General features: G+C 51.7%; 2 protein-coding genes across 9 annotated transcripts; both read left to right on the forward strand.

The window, feature by feature from the left end:
• The first annotated feature begins 645 nt into the window (after positions 1-645).
• ZNF16 (zinc finger protein 16) lies at positions 646-8,975 on the forward strand. 2 transcript variants are annotated; one of them, XM_036422502.2, is made up of 3 exons: positions 646-798; positions 3,854-4,058; positions 6,787-8,975. In XM_036422502.2, the coding sequence occupies exons 2-3, from the start codon at positions 3,863-3,865 to the stop codon at positions 8,628-8,630; spliced, it is 2,040 nt and encodes a 679-aa protein (XP_036278395.1). In that variant the 5' UTR covers positions 646-798; positions 3,854-3,862; the 3' UTR covers positions 8,631-8,975. The 2 variants fall into 2 exon arrangements, with proteins under 2 accessions (XP_036278395.1, XP_036278396.1); XM_036422503.2 differs by lacking the exon at positions 646-798 and adding an exon at positions 882-1,001.
• Positions 8,976-11,091: 2,116 nt separating this feature from the next.
• On the forward strand, positions 11,092-19,598 carry ZNF250 (zinc finger protein 250). Of its 7 annotated transcripts, none has more exons than XM_036422504.2 (5): positions 11,093-11,219; positions 15,297-15,392; positions 15,843-15,984; positions 16,177-16,290; positions 17,469-19,598. In XM_036422504.2, exons 2-5 carry the CDS (start codon positions 15,351-15,353, stop codon positions 18,782-18,784), a joined length of 1,614 nt encoding a protein of 537 aa, XP_036278397.1. In that variant the 5' UTR covers positions 11,093-11,219; positions 15,297-15,350; the 3' UTR covers positions 18,785-19,598. The 7 variants fall into 7 exon arrangements, with proteins under 7 accessions (XP_036278403.1, XP_036278397.1, XP_036278400.1 ...); XM_036422507.2 differs by having other exon boundaries at positions 11,094-11,219; positions 15,858-15,984; XM_036422509.2 differs by having other exon boundaries at positions 11,158-11,219; positions 15,305-15,392; positions 15,858-15,984.
• The last annotated feature ends 2,018 nt before the right edge of the window (positions 19,599-21,616 follow it).

A 21,616-nucleotide genomic window follows, 5' to 3' on the forward strand; every position in this document is an offset into this window, starting at 1 on the left:
TTTTTATCCACTCATCTGTTCATGGGCACTTGGGCTGTTTTCAGATACTAGCTATAAAAAATTGAGCTGCTGCCCTAGCTGGTTTGGCTCAGTGGATAAAGCGTTGGCCTGTGGACTTAAGGGTTTCTTGTTCAATTATGGCCCAGAGCACATGCCTGTGTTGCAGGCTCGTTCAGTTCCCAGTGAGGGGCCTGCGGGAGACAGCCGGTCAGTGATTTTCTCTCATCATTGATGTTTCTATATCTCTCCCTTCCTCTATGAAATAAATTTAAAAAATATATATATTTTTAAAAATTGTGCTGCTATGAACATAGGGATGTATAAATTCTTCTGTACCTTTTCAATCTATTGGTTGTAATCATTGGATTGACGGATTCAGGTCTTTCACGTGCAGTCTTATTTTTTTTTTTTTTATCAAGTTACAGTCTGTTAAGATTTTAGAAGTTGTGTATCAAAGTCCACACAGAGGTATATAAAATTCTACCTGCGTTTTTAATCTTTTTTTCTTTTTTTTTTCTACTTCGTTACCACCCCATTAGTTGCGTGGACCGGTTCTAACAGTGGCTAGCTGGCTGGGAACCACCGAGTCGCTGAGGCCTCCAGCTGCCTAGAGCGGCAACGCTGGCTCGGCCCGGTGGGGTCCCTCCCACAGGAAGTTGGGGCGGGACTTCTGGAGTCCGCCTCCGGGCCAAGCCACTTAGCGGCCGCGGCATCGCCCCTTCCCTGAGCGATTCCAGCGCGCGAGGGGGAAACTGCGCCGAGCCGGCCACCCTCCCGCGCGATGTCCGTGCCCACGGGGTGTGTGCCGGCCCCGGACTGCCCAGCGCGGGCCGGAGGGTGGCGTGGGCACCGCGGGCGGCGGGGCGGGGGCTGCCGAGCCCTGGGGCGGGAGGGCCGGGGGCGCTTTCTGGGGGGCACCGCAGGGGCCGGCCTGCTCCGGCCCGGAGGCTGGCGGGGGGCCGCCCGGCGCAGCTGCCGCGAAGTGCAGGGGCGGCTGTGCGGTGAGTGCGGCCTGGAGCGCGGGGCTGCGGGGAGGAAGGGGCTTCGTGGGGACGCAGGGCCGGGTGAGAGGTGGGGCGTCGCGCGGCGCTGGACCACTGCCTGGAGGCCTCCTCGGCGGTGGATTCGCTCTCCGGGGAGTCGGGGGGATTTGCGCTCTCGGGAGTGCGGTGAGCGGTGGGTCACGCCCTTCCTGTGGATGGTGCCTGCCGTGGACTGGGGACTGCTTGTCCTTCCACTTGTCCCTGTTCACTGCCAGGCTGAGCCCTGAACCATGGGATCTTGCTTCCAAGTTCATGGGAAGAATAGTTTCTTGATGTTGTTGCTCTGAGTGCATGTTTCCCTGCTGACTCCTTTATCTCCTGGAGGCCCGTGACCCCTGTGTGTCAGAGTCAGCGACAACACGTCATTTCTTGTAATTCAGGAAGCTAACCCAGGCGCATAGCCACAGTTCCCTCTGCAGAGTCCGTTTTGCTGTGTAATGTAGTATCCCCACAGATTCCAGGCATTCAGATGTGTACGCGGGTAGGATGGGCATTATTGCTACCCCCGATTGGGTATCTATGTCCTCCTGGCCAAGGTCCCACTGGGATAAGAAGAACGAGATCTAAAATGAGGACAGTTTGTTACAATTTACAACGAAAAGACAAAATGTAGCTTAGAATAACCTGGAAGGGTACATGAGAAACTGGGGAGGGCGCTGAGGTACCTCCTAAAGCCTTTTCCTACCTTTGAAATTTGAGCCGTAGAGTTGTGCCCATTTGGTGGCAGTGGTAATGATTTCAAGAATTTTAAAATTAAACGAACTGCCTGAATATTGCAAATAAATGAGTCTCCCCTTGGGAGAGGGAGCGTGACACTCCCCCCCCTCCCCCACCATGAAAGTGACATCTGCTCTGTTCTGCTGACACACAGACAGGTGCCTTAAGTCAGTGCTCTTCCTGCTTACCACTTTTACCAGCCTGATCTTCCTAGTTCTGTCTCTTAACATAGAATGTGGCTGGTGCCTCACCTTCACAGACAGCCAAGGCTTCTTACAGGCTGCCTCCCCGGGAACCCTGCCTCTGAGCCCCAAGAACACCCCTACCACATCTCACCCATGCCTCCTTCCACCTTTCTAAGCAGGTCTAGCCTAAAACCCTTCTGCGCCTGGTTTAAATGCTCCCGAGCCATAGGCCTTCGGCCCTCCCCTACTGCCTCTGCCCAGAACACTTGCCCATCTCAATAATCCATTTGCTATCTGATCTGTCTCCCCATTGAGTCCCTGCGTGTCAACTCTCACTGCTGTATCTACACAACATCCCAGACAAGTCCTGATTGGCATATGGTGGTGGTTGGGAAAACACAGAAAAGATGTTTCAAATATGAAAAATCCAACTTGGGCAGGCAGCTCAATTACAACGTCGTCCTGATTGATACAAAAGGCTTAGTATGTAAAAGCACATCCAAGAACCAACAATTGAATGCATAAATAAGTGGAACAACAAATGAGTGTTCCTCTCACCCCACCACTTCTTCCTCTCTCAAAACAATCAAAAAAATTTTCTTTTAATTCCAGTCCATAGATTGATAGGCAATGATAGAAGGGTCAATGTACCCATTGATGGTACACTGTGAAAAAAGGGCTAAGGAAGGGGTGTTACCCAACTCCTGGGTGAGCGGCTGGGGACACAGTGGATTTGCACAAAGATGGCAAATAGGATGGGTGGGGAGTCAGTGGCACTGCAGTAACAATGAGCTGGGAAACACGGTGCTCACCATCAGCAGCCAGGTCCTGGGACCGAGTTCAACACTGGAGCCCTTCTGGAGGGACTTTGTCTGTGTCCCCCTGCGATCCCATTAGTTGTCTGTGTTACAATTAGAGGCAGAGTGCTTCATGAACTTGAGGGACCAAGGCTAGAGGCCAGAAGGGAAGTTGGGCTGGACTGGCTGCCCTGGTGTCCTGCGTCTGACACTTTGTCGTGTATTCAGGGGGGAATGTTTTGTCTTCCTGCTCAGAGAGAACAGAGCTGGAGAGATGATCACATTTTGGGAGTATTTACAGGATAAGGGTTGTTTTTGTTTGTTTGCTTTAAATATATTTCATTGATTTTTAAAATAGAGGAAGGGAGAGGGATAGAGAGTTAGAAACATCGATGAGAGAGAAACATGGATCAGCTGCCTCCTGCACACCTACTGGGGTTGTGCCCACAACCAAGGTACATGCCCTAGAACCTGGGATGCCAAACCGTTTAGGGTGATAAGGGTTGTTGATGCCTCAGGCCTGGACAAATTAACCTAGGGAGTTGGTGTGGGCACAAAAGTAACCCTGGAGCACCAACTCAAAAAAGAGATATAGAGTCTTGGAGGGAGGTGCTGGTGGAGAGAGAGGATGGCTCAGGAGGGAGGAGATGAGGAGATGAAGATAGCCATTGTGGATGCTGCTGGGAGGGCACAGCTCTGACAGAACTAACCACTATTATGCCACCATGACGACCGTGCACCTGTATGCAGCACAGGCTGCCCCTAGCTACCCAAACTGTGGCTGATGGTCTCCTAAGGGGGACAGGTGGTCCACCATCGGGGCATTGTCAGGAAGGCTCTGTGGGGGCTGCTGTCTTCCTGTCATGGCAGGCCTGGGCTCTTCCACAGTGTGCACACAGGCCACTGTGTACCCTACCTACACACCTGGAGCTCTGGCTCAGGAATCTGCGTCCCTGTGGCTGGGTGACACTACTTGGATCCAGGATTAGGGAATGTGGTGGTGGTCCCCGAGACTCAGCATCAGGCTTTCAGGCCTTGGGGTTACAGGGGTGGAGGATGGGTCCCTGGGGCTATCCCTCCTGCAAATCAACAGTGTCCTTTCTGCCTCCAGGTCCCAGGCATGCCCAGCCTCAGAACTCGCCCTGACGAGGCAGAAATGGAGCCCTCAGTTCCTGGACCATCCCCTTGCACCCCTTCAGCCCAGGCTTGTGTGAATGATGCTACCACCACGACCAACCCTGCATCTGCATTCTGTAAGCCACTAGACTGCAGTGACACTGAGCTTGGAATCATCCCCCCTCTCCACCAGCAGCCAGGTACTGGGACCAAGTTCCCCACTGGAGCCCACAGGACACCCCGACTGCCCTGGTGTCCTGAGTGTGGCACTTTGGTTTCCCAGCCTGACATACAGGAGTGTAGTGTGATGGTTGCCAGCTGATCCCTGACTGGCCCAAACAATAGTGGTGATAGTCCTTTTCCCTCAGAGCTCTGCAGGTCTTGGCCTACTCTGTCTTCCTTCTCTCTGACCAGCTGCTTCCATCCCCTTCAAAGCCTGGCCGAGTCCTTCCTAACCACTCATTAGCTTTGCTCTTCTGTGGCCCTCAGTGGTGATCAGGATGGTTACTCAGTACTAGCTTTCTTCACTGGGACATGATGAGGGTTGTTCTGCAAGGGGACACTCCTACATGGGACTGTTAAACTTGGGACACCTGGGCGGAGTAACCTAGTCAGAAACACTGTGGCAAAGGAAGGCTAGGCTGATGGTGTGGGTCAGTCTTCTGTGTGTCAGAGGGGAAAGGCTGGGCCAGTAGCACGTGACATTATCCCTAGACACCTTGGAGCTCCCAACCCTGAGGTTGCCACAGCATAGTGTGTTTGGACCATGGGTTGGATGATGCATGGGTTGGGTCCTGGGCAGACAAACTGAGTGCGTGGCAATGCCAGGTCTGCATGGAGAACAGAAGCATCCAGACAAGCCATGGAGACAGTGCTACTGTGGTAACAAGTTCCTAAAGTTCCAGGTGGTGGTGACCTGAATTGAAGGACAGGATGGAAGGTGACGGGCCCAAGGAGGCTGGGAAATACAAGAGGGGTGTTCTTTACCTCAGGCACTGCTGACTGTGGCCAGACAAGGGGTTGCCCCAGCCCTAGGATGTGAGCCCTGTTGGGGCACAGTCTGGGCTGTGCAGGAGACAAGAAGAAGGAGCGGTGGTCAGAGAAGGCCTTTTCAGTGAGGTGTGTTCCACGCAAGGCAGACCCTAGGGGAGCGTATCTACCATGCTTGGGAAACATGAGTGTGGTGAGTGTGGAGAGGGACTAGGAGGATGAAGTGGTCTGCCTTCACCAGGCTGCCTATGGGCAGGTGGAGGTGAGAGGCGCGAAGTGTGGCTCAATGTCCAGGCAGAAAACAGCAGCAGTATGGCCTGGGTGTCATAATTTGAATGAGAGACTCAAGATCTTCATTCAAATGAACAATTCAGGAGAACAAGGGTTTCCTTGTTCCTTTAGGCATGAAGAGACAAGAGAGAGGTGCCCAAACCCTCCTGGCGTGCCATGGGACCTTCAGAAAGATGGGCACAGCCACCTAGATAGTGTCACAGAGCAAGGTAGTGTTCAGCTGACACAGTACCATTTGCAGGTTTTTAGCAGGGGAAGGTGAAGGTGGCTCTGGCAGGAGGACACGGTCTCTGAAGGCTGTGTGTTGAACAGCACAGAATCTGACATTGCACTGGCGTCCACACCACAAACTTTTTTTGCTTCTCTGGGCCCACTTCCCAAAATAGTGACTTCCCACAGCAAAGCCCAGAAACCACTAGCTAGCACTCAGTGAACAACAGATGGGCCCAAGAAGCTTACAGCATGCATCATGGAAAAGAAAAATGGGTAGAATGTTTACTAATGTCATGCAGGGCATGTACTGTTTTCTCTGTATAGCAGAGCGGGGGGAGTGCCTGAGTTTGGGACACACGCCAAGATAGTCAACAGGACTCGTTGATGACCTGCTGTGGGTGAGAAGGGCATCGGGACTTTGGCCTAAACCAAGCATGTCAAACTTGTGGCCCACAGGCCGCATGCAGCCAACAACGAATATTTTTTGCAGTCCAGCCAATATAACAGTATGTAAGAAACGTTTTAATAAAAGTTTCATAACTTAATTTATTTCTACAATATCCTTTATACATAATTATTATTTTTTAAACATATTTCTTTATTGATTTCAGAAAGGAAGGGACAGGGAGGGAGAGAGAGAATCATGGATCCGCTGTCTCCTGCACACCCCGCATTGGGGATCAAGACGTGACCTCCTGGTTCATAGGTCGACACTCAACCACTGAGCCACGTTGGCCGGCCTATACATAATTATTAATAGCGAACCACAACATTCATTAATTATTGATTACTATAATCATGTTGCATTCATTTCCCTTACGTGCCTTATGTGCAGGCGCACCATTTCTCTCCACTAATGCTAGCAGCAAATATTTTAGCAACTGATTGCCACGTCTTGAGTTTTGGACTAACTTGTTGGTGTTTACAACATGAAATATTTCCCTTTTGGGGAACAAGAAAAATAGTTTTATTTGTGTAACGCTTATTAATTTGTGCAGTTATTCAGTGTCTGATAAGTTAATGTTCAAGAAATTTTTTTTTCAGAAAATGCTATATTATTTTGTTAACGATTACTCATTTATTTCAGCCCTTTGTTTTTAGCATGTCTCTATTGAAATAAACCTACGTTTTATGAAAATTGAAGGTTTTTTTTCAGCCCACATAAACTTAAACCTTGTTTACTTGTAATGTATTTACCTTTGAGATTGACATGCTCGACCTAAACCGATAGACTGAAGGTGATTTCCTGAGATGTGGGTACTGGGGCAGGCGGCTGAAGGTTGGTTTTACATTGCCATACTACCTTGTCCCTTTGGAACTTCCCTGCCCCTCCCTGGTCTCCTCGAGAGATCTGGGACTAACACTGGTGGGTCCCACACTCCCAGACTGTATTTTCCTGTTTCCTTCCAAGTTACTTTATGTTTGTCGTTTCAGATTGGGACACCAGGATTGAGGGCAAGGAGTTTCTTGAGAAAGAAGACATTTCTGAGGATTTAGACGCACAGGCAGAAATATTAGAAAACTGTACCAATGATGTTTCCCTGGAACCTGAGCTAGGAGAACTCTGTGAGGACGTATTAGAAAGAGACTGGGGAGTCCATGATGACACCAGTCAGGTGCAGTCCCTATGCGGAGAGGAGGACCTCACACCAGTAGCAGTGCTCCTTACCAACCCCGTAGGGGAGAGAGAGATGCACTGTGATGATTTTGAGAGCAGCTTTAGTCGGAGCCCACACTCAGCAGCATATCAAGGAATCTCTGTGGAAGAGAGGCCACATCTGTATCTGTGTGGCCAAAGCTTCCAACACAGAATGGACCTAACTAGCCATGAGGGTCCCCAAACAGCTGAAAGCACCTTCATATGTAATGAATGTGGAAAAACCTTCCGAGGAAACACTGATCTTATTCAGCATCAGATCATTCACATGGGACAGAAGTCTATCATAGGCAGTGAATGCAGAAAAGCCTTCAGCCAGTATTCAGCTCTTAAAAATCATCAGAGATCTCATGTGAGTGAGCCCTACCAGTGCAGCGAATGTGGAAGAGCATTCCATGTGCACGCAAACCTCATTAGGCATCAGGTCACCCATGGTGTAGAGAAGCCTTATGTTTGCAGTGACTGTGGAAAAGCCTTCAGCCAGAATTCCAGCCTTAAGAAGCACCAGAAGTCTCACATGAGCAAGAAGCCCTATGAATGTAGTGAGTGTGGGAAGGATTTTAGGCGGAGCTCCAACCTTATCCAACACCAGAGAATTCATTCTGGGGAGAAGCCTTATGTGTGCAGTGATTGTGGGAAAGCCTTTAGGCGGAGCTCCAACCTCATCAAACACCACAGGATTCACACAGGTGAGAAACCTTTTGAGTGTACAGAGTGTGGGAAGGCGTTCAGCCAGAGCTCACATCTGAGGAAGCACAGGAGGGTTCACACTGGAGAAAGACCTTATGAGTGTAATGAGTGCGGCAAGCCATTCAGCAGAGTCTCTAACCTCATTAAGCATCACCGGGTTCACACAGGGGAGAAGCCCTATAAATGCAGTGACTGTGGGAAGGCCTTCAGTCAGAGTTCAAGCCTCATTCAACATCGGAGAATTCACACTGGAGAGAAGCCTCATGTGTGTGATGTGTGTGGAAAAGCCTTTAGTTACAGCTCAGTGCTCAGAAAGCACCAGATAATCCACACGGGAGAAAAGCCCTATGTGTGTGGTGTCTGCGGGAAGGCCTTTAGCCACAGCTCCGCCCTCATTCAGCACCAGGGGGTGCACACGGGTGACAAGCCCTACGAGTGTCGGGAATGTGGGAAGACCTTTGGCCGCAGCTCTAACCTAATCCTTCACCAACGAGTTCACACTGGAGAGAAACCCTATGAATGTACTGAATGTGGAAAAACCTTCAGCCAGAGCTCAACTCTCATTCAGCATCAGCGAATCCATAATGGATTGAAACCCCATGAGTGCAACCAGTGTGGTAAAGCCTTTAACCGAAGTTCAAACCTCATTCACCACCAGAAAGTTCACACTGGAGAGAAGCCATACACATGCATTGAATGTGGTAAGGGCTTTAGCCAGAGCTCACATCTCATTCAACATCAGATCATCCACACCGGAGAGAGGCCCTACAAGTGCATCGAGTGTGGGAAATCCTTCAGTCAGCGCTCGGTCCTTATCCAGCACCAGAGGATTCACACTGGAGTGAAGCCCTACAACTGTACTGCTTGTGGGAAGGCATTCAGCCAGCGCTCAAAGATGCTCAAGCACCAGCTGACCCACACCAGGGAGTGAAGCCACCCGAAGCTGCTGTGAGGCTCACTCCCTGCCCTCCACCCACAATCTGTTCACAAAGTCTGGGACCCTCCACTGGAGTGTTGTTCGCACGCTTTCTCTGCCTCCCTCCTGCCATTGCAGCCTCCCGAGGTGACCTTTTGGTTCTTTTTCGTTTTGTCTTTACATGTTATGAGCCATGTTTGTTGGTAGGGAAAAGATGATAGAGGCTGGCCTAGCGGGTTTGATTCAGTGGATAGAGCCTCAGCCTGTGGACTGAAGGGTCCTGGGGTCAATTCCTGGTCAGGGGCACATACCTGAGTTGCGGGCTTGGTCCCCCGTGGGGGGCATGCAAGAGGCAGCCGATCCATGATTCTCTCTCAGCATGGATGTTCCTCTCTCCCTTCCTCTCTGAAATGAATAAAAAATATTTTTTAAAAAGATAGAGGCTGCATATTTATGAAGAATTTATTACCGTAAACAAATGTAGAAAAAAAGGTAGGCATTTGCTTCAAGGTAACCACAGTAATTCTTTTGTTTGGTAATTAGTCACAAGGAGGGAGTCCTTTGCTAGCGGCTGTAATCCATGTTGTGTTTACATTCAATCAGGTTCAGAGTATGTCAGGTCTAACTGCTGTCACCCTTTCCTAGTGTGGTGTGTACTCGCACCAGCAATCCCTCACCTTCTTGTCCACTGCTGCTACCTTTCCTTTGTGCCTATCTGTAGTCTGATCCCATGCTTTTTCCTCACTGCTCTGCTGCGACCCAAGCCCCTGCTCAGGGCCGCTATACAATGACACCTGCAGCTGTTCCCTGCCTCCAGTTCTGTCCTTTACATCCTGGCGTCAGCTCCACAAAGGACAGCTCTCCTTGCCCCATCTGTTCTCCCTACTAGCTCCCAGGCTTGGGGTTTTCCTCCAGGCCCATTCACCAGACATTTATAAAGCACCTGCTAGGTGCCCCAGATGGAGACCGGCCCTCAGTTTCCCAGAGCCGTGTTCACACTCCCCTAGCAAGGGGGACTTGATCAAAAAGCAACACTTCTACCAGGAGGCCCCTGGTTGCCAGCATGGTGTCATAGGGTGCATGGGTGGACAGGCCCCTCCTGCATTGTTCCAGGAGGAGAGGACATGGATAGTGTAGTCAGGTTTATAACTGCGGTGGGGAAATAAGGGTTTGGCTTCTGTTTACACTGAGGAAAGAGGTTGTAGGCTTGCAAAAGGTCAATACCTTGGGCGTGGGCCAGAATGGGCTGCCCCAGAGACCATCAATGGTAACCCATCACTGCTCACTCAGAGACACAGGTTCTCTTCACCCCAACAGATCCCAACCCGTGTTCACGAGGTAGCACTCTATAGAGCATGCTGCCCTGTTACCTATCACTCACTTGGTCTCTCAGCCTCCTGGGAGGCTCCAATCTCCTGACTCACGTGCTCCCTCTTCCCTCTCTGGCATCACATTTCTCCTCCAGCCTGAATTCAATGCTTATTTATTTTTTTATTTTTATGCGAATGCTTGCTGGCCCTCACTGGGATACAGAAGGAAACGACAGAGAGAAATGGTTGTGCTTGAGAAGTTAATATCTAGTGAGCGAGGCCATGACAAAGTGTAAAGCAGGGAATGGGGTCTGGGGCGACCTTGGCCCCCAGCTTCACAGTCCTCGGTAGAGACTGGGGGGGGGGTGTGTGTGTGTGTGTGGAGAGATGTGATAAGCGGAGTTCCCTGGAGAAAGCTGCTTTCACGACTGCTAGGACACTGGCGCACACCGGTTCGGGTTCCCCAGCTGCCTAATCGCGCACGTCCTCCACTGACCTGCCTCGGCCTGGGCTAGACCGACCCGTGCAGCACCAACCTGCGCTGCTGAATTCCTCCTGAGACCTCTGAGCGCCGCAACACCTGTGCCAGGTGTAGGATTACCCCCACGGCTCCTCCCAGGTGGCCGGGACCTTCCCCCTCGGGACACCTCTCCACAGTGCCCGCAGGCGCCGCGGCGCCGCCCACCACCTCCGGGGCCCCAATCCGTAAGCAAGCACCGGCGAGGCGGTCTGTCACCCTCACAACCACCGCCAGGCCCTCCCTTGCGGGTCCCGGAGCAGCGGACAGAAGCTCCGCCACGGAGGGAGCGGCAACCCGCACAAGCGGAGTAGAGACCCGCCAGCGCACAGGCCAAAAAGCCGGGCGCCAGCGCGGTATCTTCGTCCCCAGAGATGGAGGCGGGCGGAGCGGGGCTGGTGGGGGCGCCGGAAGCCCTGAGGAGGCCGCCGGAAGCCCCGAGGAGGCCGCCGGAAGCCCCTAGAAGGCCGCCGGAAGTGAGGTCAGTACGAGGCCCGCGCGCGAGGTGGTCTCTCTAGGCGGTGCAGAGACCTCCGCCGATCTCGGTGGCTCCGGGGCGCGCGCCTCGCTGTCACTCAGGAGAAAGGCGCTGGGAGAGGGCCGAAGTCCGGCCTGGGAGACGCCGCGCTCTGGGATTGGTGGTCCAGGAGAAGGGGCGGGGCCTATGGAGGCGGGGCCCCCGCGGATTGGCGGAAGCGCGCGCAAGGCGGGGCGTCCCCTTTGTTCCCGAGCGCAGCGGACGGCCGCCCCTCGGTGGGTGAGGCTGCGGTGTGGACGGTGAGTGAGGGCGGTGGGCGCGGGCCAGCCGGGACTTCTGCCCTCACCGTCCCCGCACGAGCCCGGCGCTTCCCCCAAAACCCGCGCTGTCCCCTCCCTTCGCGGCGGCCCTCTCCTGCGAGGACTCGCCGGAGCCCGCGCCCTTCCCCGGACCCCAGCCAGCCCCACCCCGGCCTCTGCCCCGCCCCGGCGCCCTCCCCTCCCCTGCGCGGTCAGGCCCTCTCCCGGCCCCTCTGCCGCGGACGGCGGGCCTCGCGGCGGTCGGAAGGGGACAGCGGGCCCGGGAGGGAGAGGGGTCGGCCTCGGGGGCGACGCGCTCCCCGGAAGCATCCTGCGGGGCCCGGGGCGAAAGCGCTTCTCGCCGCCTCTCACCCCCTCCCCGCGGCGCCGTCGTGTTCCTGCAGCTTAGTAACTGACCCCCTTTTCCAATGAACCAGGCCAGCGATTTCTGACGTGGTTTGCAGATTTCCCCTTGTTTATCACCTGCTTACTGTCGTAGTAGACAGTATTATGCAATAATTTCCGAAGAGCCCAAACCTGTGCTCGCTTCGGCAGCACATGTACTCGAAAAGCACAAACGCCGGCCATGTAAACAGTGGAAGTCCTTCCGCGAGCAGCGGCCTGGCGCGCGGTGGAGGCCCTGGCTGGTTCGCTCTGTGTCCTTCCCGGGTCCACCTTACCTGCGCTTGAAAAAAGGCATATATATATATATATATATATATATATATATATATATTATTATTGATTTTTTACAGAGAGGAAGAGAGAGGGATAGAGAGAAACAGATGAGAATCATCGATCAGCTGCCTCCTGCACACCCCATACTGGGGATGTGTCCGCCACCAAGGTACACGCCTTTGACCGGAATCGAACCCGGGACCTTTCAGTCCGCAGGCCGCTGCTCTATGCACTGAGCCACAACGGTTTCGGCCGCTTTTTGTTTTTAATGTAAAAGGAGGCTCCGGTGCGAGGGGCTCGGGCTTTCCCTGCTGAGACCGCCTTCCCAGCAGGACCGGTGGCGACCCCACCCCCTGCAGGCCGCCCGCCCCGGCGGTGGACGAGGTCCAGGCCAGGGCCTCCTCCTCGACGTGCCGCATTCTCGCCAGGTCAGTGTCTTACATTAATTTCCGTTCTGGAGATGGATGAGGCGGACACTTTGGTGTGACTGGCCTCTGTGTTTCCTTTGTGATGTGCCAGTTCATACTTTCCATAATCGTTGAAAACGTTCTTCTCAAATGGTCGCTCTGTTCTGGTATGGGGCTCTTTTAGGTGGAAAAACCTCCTGTGTTTAATGATCAAATGCTTACCTTTAAGACCTTGTGTTGTTTTACGGGCTCTCCCCAATCCAATCCACAGTTATTTTTACAATACACTCTTGTTTTTCTCTGATCCTGGTAAAATGTTGGGTCCATCTGGAATTTGTTTTGGTGTGGGTGGCCTGGGAATCCAGCTTCATTCTCTACCCCCCCTTCCCTCCCAATTCATGCTATTTCTAAATGTACTTCATGAGTAATACATATTCTCATTGATTTGGAAAACCACTGATATTGTGTATTACATTCTTACATATCTTTAGGCCCACTTCTGGATTTTGTGGCGGTTTTGATGTGCATAATATTTTTATTTTGCGAGCAGATCTGCAACCCAGGCATTCTAAAATTTTGGGTATTTAGAAAAGCCCTTACTACTGAAATTAATGAAAACTTACCTGCATTTTTATTCTAGTTATTTTATGATGTAATTTGAAATGTTATCTCCTATTCATTAATTAGCCTAGTGGGTAATTAGACTTTCCGTATAACATAGGAAATTATCTGTTTTGTCCTATTTTTTGTTTGTTTGTTTTCTCGCCTTGGCTCAACTTTCTTCAAGATTCATTGAGGTTTGTAACTGGTTTGGCTCAATGGATAGAGTGTTGGCTTGGGGACCAAAAGGTCCCGGGTTCGATTCCGGTCAAGGGCATGTACCTTGGTTGCGGGCATATCCCCAGCTGCAAGAGGCAGCTGATCAATGACTCTCTCTCATCGATGTTTCTAACTCTCTATCTCTCTCCCTTCCTCTCTGTACAAAATCAATAAAATAAAATAAAATAAAATAAAAGATTCATTGAGGTTTGTGTAAAGGTGGTTTCATTTTCTTTTTCTTTTTTTCATTTTTAATATATTTTATTGATTTTTCACAGAAAAAGGAAGAGAGAGGGATAGAGAGTTAGAAACATCGATGAGAGAGAATCATTGATCAGCTGCCTTTTGCACACCTCACACCACAACCAAGGTACATGCCCTTGACCGGAATCGAACCCGGGACCTTTCAGTCCGCAGGCCGACGCTCTATCCACTGAGCCAAACCGGTCCCAGCAAGGTGGTTTCATTTTCTCAGAGCATGGAGTCCTTTGTCATGGCACCACGCATTGAGTCATCTTCCCACAGTAACACGAATCCGAGCCGGGCCTGCACTGCGGTTCTGAGCTGCCGCTTCATCTCGGCCATCTGGCTCTTGCCCAGGCTTTGTGGGTGCAGAGTGCAGGATCAGCAGCATGTTCCTTGCCATTTGTGACTAGAGTCTTTCCCCCATGTTTCTGTTATGGATTGGTAGTGTAAGGAATCTCATGGCTCACATGTCTGTTTGTGGTCACTTACTGGGCTCAGAGCTGCCGCTTCTGAAGGTGTTTCTCCATGGACATGATGGGGCAAGGCATTCCTGCACGAAAACCTGGGGAAGGGGAGGTAGGGAGCTCTCAGAGCCACCCAGCCCAGGATTCAGAGGGTGTCTGTCACAACTTGTCACGTGACATTGGAAGGACAGGCATGCTGGCATCAAGACCGTCATCAGAAATGGCTGCTCTGCCTGTGGAGTACCCTGCTATCAGTCTTAATGCTTCAATAATAAACTCACTTTTGCTTTAAACTCTTAAAAAAAAAATTCCAAAGAGGATGTTAAGTTCCTAAAACTTAGCTTAAAAAAATAATAATAATAAAAAGTTAAGTTCCAAGCTCTTGGCTTCTCTACAGTCCCCTTTTTAGGTATTGTCCATGTTCTTAATTTGTCCTACAAAGGAGTCATTGGATTCCATTAGAGTTGCATTGCACTTACACACACATATTTGGGGGTAATGGGCACTTTGGGTGAATAGAGGGGCAGATGCCGTGAGTTCAGTGTGTATCTTCAGGAAAGGTGTCAGGATAAACAGGCACCCACATCATGTATTGAAAAGAAAGCAGGGCTGTGGCGCCCCCTCCAGGTGGCCTAGAGTGCATTCTCCAGATTGGTGCCTCTGTTGTTCCCGGTGTGGTCTGCCTGCTGGGCTTCTGTGTGCTGTTGCAGACCCCTGCCAGCACTTCGGAAAATGTGAGCCCCATTCCCGTCAGGACATCCACTGGTCCCTCCTTTTGTCCAGCAGGACAGATGACAGAGATCTCAGCTTCACTTTTCCAGAACCTGGCCTCCCTGTCAGAGGCTTAGACCAAATTCCCGATTCTCTCCAGACTCCCTTTATCAGAACCCAACTTCCCACGAGGCACCAGGGCTGGCAGGCACAGCCAGGCAGAGCTGCGGTGTCAGTAGTCTCCATGGAGGGTCATGGCCAAGCCAAGCATGCAGGGCCTGGGGGTGGGGTCCCTGCAGGAGTGTGGGCCTTGAGCAGAGCCATCCCTCCCAGCCTCTCCTCTTGGGGGGTTGTCTCTGGGGCAGCCTGGCCTGGCACCCACACCAGACCAGAGGGCCACTGGCACCCGTGCACATGCTGTTGGTCTTGCATAGGCCCTTGTGAGCAGACTGTGGGCCAGGCCTGGTACGGGGGGCAGAAGGCCCAGAGTCCGCAGGTGCGCAAGCGTCCCCAGCTTCCCAAGGTCTTTACCTTCCTGGGTCCACTCCTGGGAATGGTGTGGTTCTTTGTTTTGTTTTGTTTTGTTTTTGTTTTTTGGATTGCACTTTTTTAATTGCATGGGTAGTTTTAAATTGGTGTGGTTCTTTGACTCTTGAAGAGTCAGGTCAGACCTCACAGAGGGCAGGGCTCCCCAGAAATCAGACTCTGCAGGGCAAGGCCAGGCTCTTCATGTGCTCCCTCCTCTTTCTCAGCCCCACAGGATTCTTCGAGTTCCATCTTCATAAGACACTCCAGGGAACCGGGCGATGGCAGCGGCCAGTCTCCTGCCACCAGCAGCAGGACCCCAGGTGAGCTGCCCCTGAGGCATTTTCTCCCTGGCCCAGGGCTCCCAGTGGCAGCCTGAATATCAGCACGTCCCCTGAAGTCCATGATCCCTTCCTGTCACCCCATTAGCTCCCAGGGATTCCCCATGTGTCATAGGGCTTCCCCCCAATTTTGGGGTATACCTCACCCCATGTTGCTTGCAACCACTTTTTTTTTCTTTTTAATATATTTTTATTGATTTCAGAGAGGAAGGGAGAGACAGAGAAACATCAATGAAGAGAGAGAACCACTGATCGGCTGCCTCCTTCACACCCCCTACTGGGGATTGAGCCCGCAACCCAGGCACATGCCCTTGACCAGAATTGAACCTGGGACCCTTCAGTCCACAGGCCAGTGCCCTATCCACTGAGCCTCACCGGCTAGGGCACAACCACTCTTTCTTAGACGTGGAGACGTGGCCTGACCTACAGCAGCCCCTGTCATTTCAGGTGAAGGTGACCTTCGAGGATGTGGCTGTGCTGCTCTCCCAGGAGGAGTGGGACCAGCTGGGCCCTGCTCAGAGGGGCCTTTACCGACACGTGATGATGGAGACCTACGGGAACGTGGTTTCCCTGGGTAAGGCCCCTCAGCAGGCCAGTCTGTGTCTGTGAGCTTCCCAGGGCAGGGCCGTCCAGGAGCGGCGGGAGGGGCCGCTTGGAGTTTCCTCAGGGTGCTCAGCTCCGGAGGGAGGCTGGTGCTATCTCCCACCTGCGGCTGCTCAGGTTGGGTGGGTTGCTCTAGACAGAAGACCTTCCTTCCTCTGAGCAGGACTTCCAGGAACCAAGCCCAATGTGATCTGCCAGCTGGAGCGAGGAGAGGAGCCCTGGGTCCTGGATGGGCATGGGGCCAAAGAGAGCCGGGGCCTGGGCAACGACAGTTCGGGTGAGTGAGAGGAGCTGGTGCACCTGCGCTGAGGGCTGAGCATGTCCCAGTGGCTGGGAGGAAGCAGATGGCTTCCAGCTGGGGCCTCCCAGGAAAGGAATATGGGTTGGCGTGACTGAGCCAGAGATGAGAGCACACTTGTGATTCTGCCTGCACGTACTTATGGGATGTGCAGAGTATGAAGGTTACCTGGTTCATTTAAAAAAGAGCGGCCCTAACTGGTTTGGCTCAGTGGATAGGGCATTGGCCTGCGGACTTGAGGGCCCCAGGTTCAGTTCCGGTCAAGGGCATGTACCTTGGTTGCGGGCACATCCCCAATAGGAGGTTTGCAGGAGGCAGCTGATAGATATTTCTCTCTCATAGATGTTTCTAACTCTCTCCCTGTCCCTTCCTCTCTGTAAAAAAAAAAAAAATCAAATTATATGTAAGAAAAAAAAAATGAAGCACCCTAGTGTGGAAGGGAGGTTAGCCTGACCCTGTGGTAGAGTATTTATGATTGTCTACTTGGAAAAAGGTTGATTAGAATTCACAATCAATTAGGGAGAAACTCAGTTTTACTTCATTCATCAGCAACAAAGGTGTGATATTGATATTTTCACCAGTTTTATTGAGATAAATCTTTTTTTTTTTTTTTTTTTTTTTTTTTTGAGATAAATCTTATCCGCTGTCCTCCTGGCTGTCCCCGAGGCTCCACCTCTTGCCTAAACTTGTCTCTGCCGTCTTGCTCCCCAGCACAATCTACATGAAGAGCTCACAGCTCCTCGAGCACAAGTCTGTGGTCTTGTGTCTGTGGGATTGTCTGTGCAGTGCATGTACTAGTACATGGCTCTCTGCCAAGCGGGGCTCCCTGAAGTCATGGATGACCCTGCATTTACTTCTGCTCCCAATGGTCTCTGGGAGCCCCGTGCACAGAGAACTCCTGGGAGAGCAAGACTCAGGCTGCGCTGGGATGTCACCTGCTTCCATGGGCATGTGTTCCTCACACAGGAGTGACCTCAGGCTAGAGGGTTACCTTTCAGCCTGGGCACCTCTCTTGTTTGATACCACTGTGCTGTCCCATCCTCTCCGCCCACACCTCTGTGGCCATCCCTCGGCAGCCACCTTCAGGGGTACACCTGAGCTGCAGTTTGAGGGGGTTAAAAGTTGTTAACATTTTCCCTTTGGATGTGTGGTTTCAGAATATGAGAACAAGGAAAGGAACCAAAGTAGTTTGAAGCCATTCATTTCAGAGGAATTATCCGTGATTCTGGATAAAACTCACCCAGGGTGGATTGATGAAGGAAATTACAAACCTGAACAGAGCTTCTGTCTGAGTCCAAACCCTGCGAGCCCCCCTGAAGTTCAGGTTTGCAGCCCAAGCAAGCCACCTGATCAGCAGCCAACTGCTTCCGGGGGGGAGAGACCTTATAAGTGCATCGAGTGTGGGAAATGCTTTGGCCGGAGCTCCCATCTCCTCCAGCATCAGAGGACCCACACCGGGGAGAAGCCCTATGTGTGCGGGGTCTGTGGGAAGGCCTTCAGCCAGAGCTCGGTCCTCAGCAAACATAGGAGGATACACACAGGCGAGAAGCCCTATGAGTGTAACGAGTGTGGAAAGGCATTTCGTGTGAGCTCAGACCTCGCTCAGCATCACAAGATCCACACGGGAGAGAAGCCCCATGAGTGTCTCGAGTGCCGCAAGGCCTTCACTCAGCTCTCACACCTCATTCAGCACCAGCGGATCCACACAGGGGAGCGGCCCTACGTGTGCCCACTGTGCGGGAAGGCCTTCAACCACAGCACCGTGCTGCGCAGCCACCAGAGGGTGCACACAGGGGAAAAGCCCCACGAGTGTGCCGAGTGTGGCCGGGCCTTCAGCGTCAAGAGGACACTGCTGCAGCACCAGCGGGTGCACACTGGGGAGAAGCCTTACTCCTGCAGCGAGTGTGGGCGCGCCTTCAGCGACCGCTCCGTCCTTATCCAACACCACAATGTGCACACGGGCGAGAAGCCCTACGAGTGTGGGGAGTGTGGCAAGGCCTTCAGCCACCGCTCCACCCTGATGAACCACGAGCGGATCCACACAGAGGAGAAGCCCTACGGCTGCTACGCCTGTGGCAAGGCCTTCGTGCAGCACTCCCACCTGATCCAGCACCAGCGTGTGCACACCGGAGAGAAGCCCTATGTTTGCAGCGAGTGTGGGCACGCCTTCAGTGCACGGAGGTCTCTGGTTCAACACGAGAGGATACACACCGGTGAGCGGCCCTTCCGCTGCACACAGTGCGACAAGGCGTTCAGCCTGAAAGCCACGCTGATCGTGCACCTGAGGACGCACACGGGCGAGAGGCCCTATGAGTGCAGCCGCTGCGGGAAGGCCTTCAGCCAGTACTCTGTGCTCATCCAGCACCAGAGGATCCACACCGGCGAGCGGCCCTATGAGTGCGCTGAGTGTGGTCGAGCCTTCAACCAGCATGGGCACCTGATCCAGCACCAGAAGGTGCACCAAAAGCCGTGACCTCGGCAGCCACATGTCGCTCTCGCTTGGGCACACACTCAGGAAGCCCCCAGCTCAGCAGAGGCTCCTGTCAGCTGCATAGGAAGCCCTTTGGTAATTGAGGGTTAGAGTAATTCCAGGGAGAAGCACTGAGCTCATCACTCCTGGGGAATAACTTCAGAGGTGCCAGTTTTATTTTTTTCAACATCTTGAGGTCTTATTGGAGAGTAATCACAGTTTAGTGGATTTTGGTAAAGACAATCAAAATTCTTTAACATTAGACAGTTTAAATTGAGAAACTTAAGCCCCAGCTGATTTGGCTCAGTGGATAGAGCATCAGACTGCGGACAAAAGGGTTCCATGTTTTATTCCAGTTAAGGGCACATGCCTGGGTTGCAGGCTCGATCCCCAGTGCAGGGCGAGAGGAGAATGATTTCTGGTCTGAGGGCAGGGGGCAGCACATCAATGATTTTGCTTATTGACGTTTCTCTCTCTCCCTCTCCCTCTGAAATCAATAAAAATGTTTAAAGAAAAAATAAAATAAATTGAGAAACTAAAGGAAACCAAAGCATAAGGATTATTTTAACAATAAAACTTGCTTACATCCCAAATAAAGGTTTCTTAGAACGTTTTATGCCTTTCCTAAACACAATGATTATTCTAATTATTACACATAGAATTAGAATGTTGGACTATTTTCTGTTAAACCACTTATATCTATGAATGAAATTATATGAGATACATATATATTTTTTATTGATTTCAGAAAGGGAGAGACAGAAACTCAATGATGAGAGAGCCTCATTGATGGGCTGCCTCCTGCACGCCCCCCTCAACCCCCATTGGGGATCAAGCCCGCAACCCAGACACGTGTTTCTGACCGGAATCAAACTTATGACGCCCCAGTCCATAGGCCAATGCTGTATCCACTGAGCCAAATTGGCTAGGGCTCATTATGCCTTTTCTTGATCAGATGCCATGGGCCTCTTGGTGAGCATCAGGCTCAGTGTCCGGGGAGCTGGGAGTGAGCACAGCGCCCTCCCCCTAGGGAGGCTCCTGGGCTGTGCATTTCTGCCCCAAGAATGGGAGGTGACACACCAGCTGCTGGTCCATGAAGTGGCCCTGGCATGAGAGGCCAAAATGATCTGGAGATCCCCTCACTCTGATAACTGCCTTCTCACCTCACCCATTACTTCCCAGCTATGACTTGTCGGTAGCATTTCACTCTTATTCAGAGTCTGCACATTTTATGTATTTAACTCTGAGTGTTTCTCCTTACAGATAGCAAGAATTTGACAATTCTTTTCAAATTTTCTATTGGGGAACATTTTAGTCTACCTGAAATTTGTTTCTGTGTAACTGTATAACCTGACATACCTTCCAATAAAAAAAGTAATGAGCAGAACCTATTTGTGGGTGGAAAAAAAAGGAGTAACTTTGGGTAAGGAATTTCTATAAATAAGGGAAAATACTGCCAGGAAAACCTGAGACTCGTGTACCAATTCCAAACAATTAGGAACAGAGCTGTGAAGGCGTGGGGACGGCTGCTACTGTTAGTAGTAAAATTAGACTCACCAGGTGTGGGGACACAATGCATGATCCACCTCTGGAGCAGAAGACTGAAGCCTGAAGTGGCCCTAAGAGAGGCGGGCACTACTGGAAGACACGATGGTGAAACTAGGCCACTCCATGCAGAGGGACTCGTGGCCAAGGCCCAGGATGATCCTTCCCGGGCATGGATTTGGCCAAGGGCAGAGGAAGGTCACAGGTATGGTACCGGGAGCACGGGGTATCTGCCATGGCCCGCCTGGGTGAGTATAGGAAATGCTTGTCATACATAAAAGTTCTCAACCTGAGAAATGAGGTGGAGTTCAAGACTTGCCAATCAAAAGTTCACAGGCCACCAACATCACCCTCAATTTCAGTAATTTGCTACATTGACTCAACTTGCTCTGAAAGCTGACTACAGTGTATTATAGGGAAAGGACATTAAAATACGCCAGTTAAGCGATCGCATGGGGCAGAATCCAGGAAAAATGCAGGGATTTTGTCTTCTCTATGGGAAGTCACAGCTTTTCCTTCTGGGACACAAGGAAGCTCACTTGATCCTTGGTATTCAGTTATTAGCTTGTTGACATCAACAGCTGCCTGCCTGCAGGACTGACCTAACTCCAGCCCTGACAGAGGTCCAGCCGAAAACATTTGGCTCAGTGGATAGAGCATCTACCTGCAGACTCAGGCACATCCCATGTTCAGGTAGGTGGTCATCATGTAGTGCCCTGCAGCCCTTCTCACGGGCTCACAAGGGATTCTTGGGTGCCCTGGTCCTAATGGCTGATGGGTTAAGGGTCTCACTTTTTTAAAAACATATTTTTCAGAGAGGAATATAGCCAGAAACATCTATGAGAGAGATACATCAACCAGCTGCCTCCCGCACTACAACCCCCACCGGGATGTGCCCGCAACCAATGCACATGTCCTTGACTGGAATAAAAACTGGGACCCCTCAGTCCGCAGACCGATGTTCCATCCATTGAGCTAAACCGGGTTTTGGCTAGGGTCTCACTTTGATGCCTGCTTAGCAGTCTCTGCCACCTTTGACAGAACTGGCAGAAAATGTGGGAAAAGGTTAGTTATCATTAGCTGTGGCCAAACAGGAAGCCCATGAGAGTTCTGTAGCTTCAGACATGCACACCCTCACCTACTCTCTCCCATGCTCAGGATAGGGGTCCATTTGATGGATGCTCCAGAGATTCCAGGCACATGAAGGTGTGATTGGATTGAGCATCCCCACCCCCACCTGAGCTGCCTCTGCTCAGTCGTCCTCCCAGGAGAACACCTCCCTCTGAAACC

This window comes from Pipistrellus kuhlii, unplaced genomic scaffold, assembly GCF_014108245.1.
Source record: "Pipistrellus kuhlii isolate mPipKuh1 unplaced genomic scaffold, mPipKuh1.p scaffold_m20_p_70, whole genome shotgun sequence".
Taxonomy (NCBI): Eukaryota; Metazoa; Chordata; class Mammalia; order Chiroptera; family Vespertilionidae; genus Pipistrellus; species Pipistrellus kuhlii.